We start from the raw sequence: 6,708 nt of genomic DNA on the forward strand, positions 1-6,708 counted from the left end.
AAATGAATAAAAAAATAAAAAAACTTAATTAAACATTACATAAAAAACAAACAAGTATGAAAAATGAAAAAAAATGATAATATTATTAAATAAATTGCAAAAAAATGATACATAAAAAATAATATATAAATTTTGCTTTTCATTTTGTTAACATTGTATTATTTTACAATATGGATTCACGAAAATAGAAACAAGTATAGTTAATTGAAACATTTAAAAATGTATGATTAATGATAATAACATGTGATTTGAACATGTACATTTTGTCCTGCTTTTTAATTAATTTAATTAATTTTCTTTTTCATTTTTAATATAAAATTGTAATTTCATAAGTATTTATCATTAATAAAAATGAACTTGGCCTTTAAAATCTATTTATATGTTTTTTGAATTTATCCTTTTATATTATATCATTTGATTTATCTTTTTCTTTTATTTTCAGTTCATTCGATCAATGTTTTCGAATACTGGCTGTCTTCGTAAAAATGTTTGAAGTCATTTATATTTATTTCTTAATCAACTAATTTTGATTTTTTTTTTTTCGTTCGACAATATTTATCCGTTTATAACTCGAGATCGGCTGTGAATATACAGTTGCTACGAAATTTTAATCTTATTTCATCATGCAATGACCAACGTAAACAATTTGATAATGACTTTATTATACAATCTAATTTAAAAATTTTATAGTATAAATATTTAAATCACATGAAAAATTATATTACGTAATTTTAAATTTATATTATATTACGTAATAAAAAAAGATTAAGAAATATTGAGTTAAAACTGTAATTTTCTTATTTTTCTATTATTATTTCTATTACATATTATTATTTAATATAATAATATCTTGCATTCTGATCGAAATTTCATCTTGCAAATTGATCATTGCTATTTTCATTATTTCTTCAAAACGCAAATTATATTATTTCAGTCTGTTTCTCTATTCATCTGTTCAAGCTGAAAGAATTCCTTATAACCTAGCTTTAAAAATTTTTTCGATCTATGATCATATTATTGTATTGAAACTATTTAAAAAAAATGGATTTTAATAATATTCATTAAAAACAAATTTATATAATCTTAGTTAAGATTACTACTGTACTACTGCTAATGGTGGATTATGTTGTACTGGCTGTGCTCGAATCATGCCTGCCAGGCGCCTAAATGGCAGTTGAAGATGATAATAGGCACAGTATGGTAACGGATCCCAATAAGCGAAAAGTGCTTCTCGTTTGTCAAGCACATTACTCAATAAATGAGAGATTGTTTCTCCTGTTGATTGTTTCAATGCATAATTCATTGTATCTGACGATAAATGTCTTTCCAACGTAGTCAGCATTCCAGAATTTTGCCTGGAAAAATGTCTACATGATCTCCATACCAACCGAGGATGAATTTCCGTATAACAGATATAAGGCAAGCTAACGCCTACACGACATCCGATCGGCACTAATTCTCCTTCCTTTGTTAAAGCCAATCTGAAGCTCAAGTGTCCATTGATTTTAGTGTTAAATGCACGAACAAAAAACTTGTCGAGCCATTTTACTATTTCTGGTCTTTCTTCAGGTATGAAACCTCGTCCCTCGTCTACCAAACAGGTTACATTAGCCACTATCTTCGATTCTTTCACAGTGGTGCAAGTGATATAATGTTTCCCACTAGGATCATGAATTACTATCCAAGGTTTATTCTTACTAATCTCGTATTGTTGATTTCTGAATTCTCTCAATGTTGGAGGCAGTACTATTTTACTTCGATCTCTCATTCCAACCGGACCCGCGGCCAACATCAAATATCTTTCGGTAGCAAATGCATTTTGTTCGTACATTCTTGATACATCTTGTATAGAACGTAAAACATTATAACTGGGTGCTGGTAAATTTAATGCACGACATCTTTGTAAAAGTTCTAAAGGATCTTCGAGAATTGTCACTTCACTAACACTGGGCACAAAACATTCACAACCCATAACCTCCAAATAAGGTTTTGCCAAAGCATCGTAATAAGCTGTATTGGTAGCACTTACCGGAATATAATAAATAATCTTTTCTTTCTGGACGATATTTTTTAAAGCTTTAATATATTCGATCACGTTTTCAGGTCCAGGTTTTGGAATTGTATAGAATTTGGAACACGCAGTTGAAAACTTGGCCAAACCAAACAATCCTTCCAATTCGCAAATCACCACTTTAGCTCCTGCCTTATGAAAATTTCGTGCTAGATGAACTGTCTGCACTGTGCTGCCACCACTGATAAGGATACACCGTTTGTAGCGAGTCCTTTCCGAAATTGGAATATAAAGTACTGTCAAAAACCATTTGAAAATAGTTAAGGGAAATTGAAAAATTACCCATAACATATAAATCCAAATAGATGCCCAAAGTGCTGGTGCCCAGATAACGTAACTTATTACGCTAATGATGCCTTGAACTGTTCTGAGTAGTAAATCTATATATGCAGTGAAAATCTTCAACAGTAATGAATTGTTTCGATTGTGATTTTGTCCTTGTGTCAATTGAGTTTGGTAACTTAACTGTAATTTCTGTTGTTGCTGTTGTTGTCGTCTCGATGAAAATATCACAGTAGGAGTGCTTGAATTGTTTGATGATCGAGAAACATTTGATGATTGGGAAGTGTTCGATACATAAGAAGAATTAGAAATATTCGATATAGATCGTTTCAAAGTTAATATCGGTGATATCAAGGGTGGTGAAGTAGATAGAGGTGAACTAGGAATAGAAGGTGATACGCTATTGCTTCTGGAATTCGATGGACTTGAAGACCAAATTCTTGAAACGTTTTCGCTGGTGCAGGCTGGCATTCTTAATTCCTTCTTTCTTTTATTTTCTTGATCAGATATAAAAAAATTACATTCAATCCGATTCCGTCTTATAAACGGATTTTTTTTTCGAAAACAAAGTCATAGCTTAATTTTTGAAAAGAAAAGAATTAGAAAGAAGTGAACTTAAACTTTTAATCAAAAAAGCATTAATATTGAAGCAAATATCTCCGATATGATTAGATTTGATTTGATGAACAATATGTGACTATTCACACAGAATCCGATCGAGAAAAAATTTATGAAACATGTGTACGCTACTTATGAGACGCACATTGATCTTTTAACTCAAAAACTTTCTTATTATTTGCTAACGAATTTGCCGATATGCACACACAGTTTTAACTGAGGCCGGTCTTTCGGTCTCTTGGTCTCTTATGCGTTCTGCATCTCAATCGCACTATGAACCGAGGTCTTATCTAATCATATAGCCTCAGACACTATACTGAAAGAAACGAAGGAATCGAGTCCTCGTTCTGATCATGTTTCATATTTTTTTTTATTTTTTATTTTTTTTATTTTTTAATTCATTGCTAGAAAATGCAAAATGAAATTTATTAAATTAGAGATAGGGTTACGCACAATATAACAATATTAGAAAACACTGAAATATTAAATTTTTACATGTTTTCAAATAATATAAATATTAATAATAATAAATATCAAGTATAAATTTTAAATATTACAAAATTTTATATTATTCTTTTTTTGCGTTTATATATTTTTTATGTATTTGAAATTTAACGCGTAATAATAATCGTGCATAAATAATATATACATATTATTAGTATATATTATAGTTATATTAAATAAAATTATTGTTATATATTTTTATATATTAATTGTATAGATTATTTTGTAATTATTATATTATAATAAAAATATAAAAATATTATATATCATAATACAAAATGAAAATAATGTTTTTTCTTAAGTTATTATGTTTGCTGAAAAAAAATTAACTGAAAACTTTCATACTTTTTATTTGTAATTATTTTATCTTTTTAATAATTTTTTATTTAGATACTTTTATTTAAATACTATAAAAAAAATTTACATTTTAGTTATTATTTTGTTTACATAAATTTTTTAATAAATATTATAAAAAATCTAATCAAATTTTTTATATGTTTATATTTAATATCTATTATAAAAAATTATAATCTACAAAATTGATAATATTTTATATTTTAATCATTTATGTTTATACTTATATATTATGATTGTCATTATTGTTTACTTTCTATAAATTACAAGTGCGCCATCTTTAATGATGAAAAGTTGTATTTCAAAATGTATGATGTCCATAAAATTATTAAAATTTTAATTATAAAACATATATATTATTAAAATTAAATATTTTTATTAAGAAATTGAAATATAATCTTCAATTTTTCAAGACAAAGAAAACAACAAAAAACGACTTACATGATTATATATCTGTTCTATGGTTGGAATTTAAACATGGATCAACTGTCACATTGTCAGCACTTAAACGCCATAACGTGTGTAGTATAACATTGAATCTTGATTTTCTTTTTCAAATAATTTCAAGATTATTCGACATTTTCAATTTATGTAAAATGTCTCAAATAATAGAGATTAAAACGTATGTAATTTATTCACTTTAATCTTTCTGTATCTTTGAAATTATATAAATACCATTTAAATTTGACATTTGTGTATTTACAATTTTATCTTTAATTAAAATCAAAGAAAATTAATTTTTTATTAATAGATAATTATTAATTTATATTAGTATTATAATTTAGTATTATAAAATATTATAAAAAAATATTATAAAAAAAATTGATATTTTCTCTTGTTTATGTTTCTCGTAAAATTTAAATGTGAAAAAATTATTTTTTTTTTAGTGAAAAAAAAAATGTTGCAACTCAAACTCGTGAAATTGATACTATGTTAGAAATAGCACGCTTGCAGGAACAAGTGAAACTTCTAACTATTGAAATTAATCATTTGAGGAAATATTCTGTTGAAAATTGTTCGATGATTCAAACACCTGAAAAAAATTCTAATAATATAGTTGAATCTCCTATAGATAATGAAACATTACAAAAAAATTCACAAAGTGAAAAAATAGAGAGAAAAAATAGTAAAATAATATCACGTGGTTGTAATTGTAAAGGAAAATGTTCTTCCAAAATCTGTGGTTGTGTAAAAAAAAACAACCAATGTCAAGAATGGTGTAAATGTAATAATGATATTTGTCAAAATCAGGTAGAATTTTATTTTTATATTTTATAAAATTTCTTAAATAAAAATTATATTATGTTATAATTAAAATGTAATTTTTTAGGAACATAAAGATGAAGATCAAAACAAAGAAAATTTAAAACATAATGAATCATATGAACATATGGAAAATCAAATAATAAATAAAAATACATCATATATTAATGCACACAAAAGTCTGTTTAGTCCAAATATTACAATACAAGAAGTAGCTTTTAATGTAGATCAATATAAACCTCCAGTACTTTATTTTGGAGATCCAAAAGAATTAAAATTTGTATCAGATGAAGAAGAACAAAAAGAAAAAAAAAATGAAAAACTAAAAAAAATAGAAAATAAAAATGATAAAAAGAAAATTAAAACTAAAAAAAACAATTTTGATATAAATAATTCTAAGAATATACAAAGATCTAAATCTATTTCTAATGAAAAAAAACAAGGAGAAAATAATATAGAAATAAGAAAACGTGCATTAAGAAGTTGTACTTCTAATGAAATTCAAATAAATAAGGAATTTAAACATATAAAAAAACAAACAAATAATTATGTTCAAAATGTAATGAATGGTATGGTAACTTTGCGACATAAAAAGAAAAGAGCTGAAGATAAAAATATAAAGAAAACAATAAATACTGATATTTCAAAAGGTAGGAAATATGATTAAAAAAGAAATTATTATTATAAATAATTCGATCAAAATTATATAATATTATTATTATATAATAACTCGATCAAAAATTTATGTTTTCAGAAGAAGTTACTCCTTTCTCAGTAGAAGATATGAAAGAAATATCTAGCAATAAAACAAATGAAATTTCAAACTTATTTGTAGAAGAAATAAATTCTCATGAAATAGATATTTGTAATGAAAATAAATCACATGATAAAGTATTATATCTATTTAAGAAATATATATATATATATTTAATTTGATGAATATATCATTGAATATTCTTTTTTTTAGGATAGTGATAATGATTTTAATCCTATGAAACCTAAGCATGAAATACCTAGAACACCAATTCATAGTCCAAATCAAAATATGACAATACCTTGTAACATTTCTGATACATCATTAGTTATATCTACTAATTGTACAATAAAAGAACAAGAACAATATGAAGATCCTGTAGGTAAGTTAACTTATAATGTATTTAAAAATTAATTCATTTACTGATGAATATTAAATATAATAATACATATATTAGAAATGAGAATTCTCTCTATTTTTATATAATATTGTATCTTATTTATCTAATTTTAATATCTTGTTTTAGAATTCAGTTATGCTCAAGTAGATTGGGAGGAATATCAATCTCAGCTTGTTACATGTAATAAATGTAAAAGAAAATTTCATCCATTAAGAATTAAAAAACATGAATCCTGTTGTAAAAAATTGTGAAGTATAATTTTTTTAGTCAATATGCCTTCTATGTTAAGATTTATAATATGACTAATACATTTTTTTATATTTACAAATTAGACAGGTTTAATAATAAAATAAATTTTTTACAACTTTGGCCCATTTAATATAATTATACTATCAGAATCTACTATACAATGTTTCTCAAATATCAACTAACAATACAATAGAACTACTCACACACAATATA

At 24.7% G+C, this 6,708-nt stretch overlaps 2 protein-coding genes across 3 annotated transcripts; one reads left to right on the plus strand and one right to left on the minus strand.

Annotated features, from left to right (window-relative positions):
• Positions 1-435: 435 nt before the first annotated feature.
• On the minus strand, positions 436-3,298 carry LOC102678384. The gene is made up of 2 exons (XM_031508421.1): positions 1,101-3,298; positions 436-1,003 (listed from the first exon to the last, which is right to left on the minus strand). The coding sequence occupies exons 1-2, from the start codon at positions 2,822-2,824 to the stop codon at positions 931-933; spliced, it is 1,797 nt and encodes a 598-aa protein (XP_031364281.1). The 5' UTR covers positions 2,825-3,298; the 3' UTR covers positions 436-930.
• An 850-nt stretch (positions 3,299-4,148) lies between these two features.
• Positions 4,149-6,540, plus strand: LOC102678797. 2 transcript variants are annotated; one of them, XM_031508423.1, is made up of 6 exons: positions 4,149-4,451; positions 4,717-5,080; positions 5,160-5,742; positions 5,850-5,983; positions 6,060-6,228; positions 6,373-6,540. In XM_031508423.1, the coding sequence occupies exons 1-6, from the start codon at positions 4,426-4,428 to the stop codon at positions 6,495-6,497; spliced, it is 1,401 nt and encodes a 466-aa protein (XP_031364283.1). In that variant the 5' UTR covers positions 4,149-4,425; the 3' UTR covers positions 6,498-6,540. The 2 variants fall into 2 exon arrangements, with proteins under 2 accessions (XP_031364283.1, XP_031364282.1); XM_031508422.1 differs by having other exon boundaries at positions 4,154-4,451; positions 5,847-5,983.
• Positions 6,541-6,708: the final 168 nt, after the last annotated feature.

The sequence above is a fragment of the Apis dorsata genome, unplaced genomic scaffold, assembly GCF_000469605.1.
Source record: "Apis dorsata unplaced genomic scaffold, Apis dorsata 1.3 scaffold_85, whole genome shotgun sequence".
Taxonomy (NCBI): domain Eukaryota; kingdom Metazoa; phylum Arthropoda; class Insecta; order Hymenoptera; family Apidae; genus Apis; species Apis dorsata.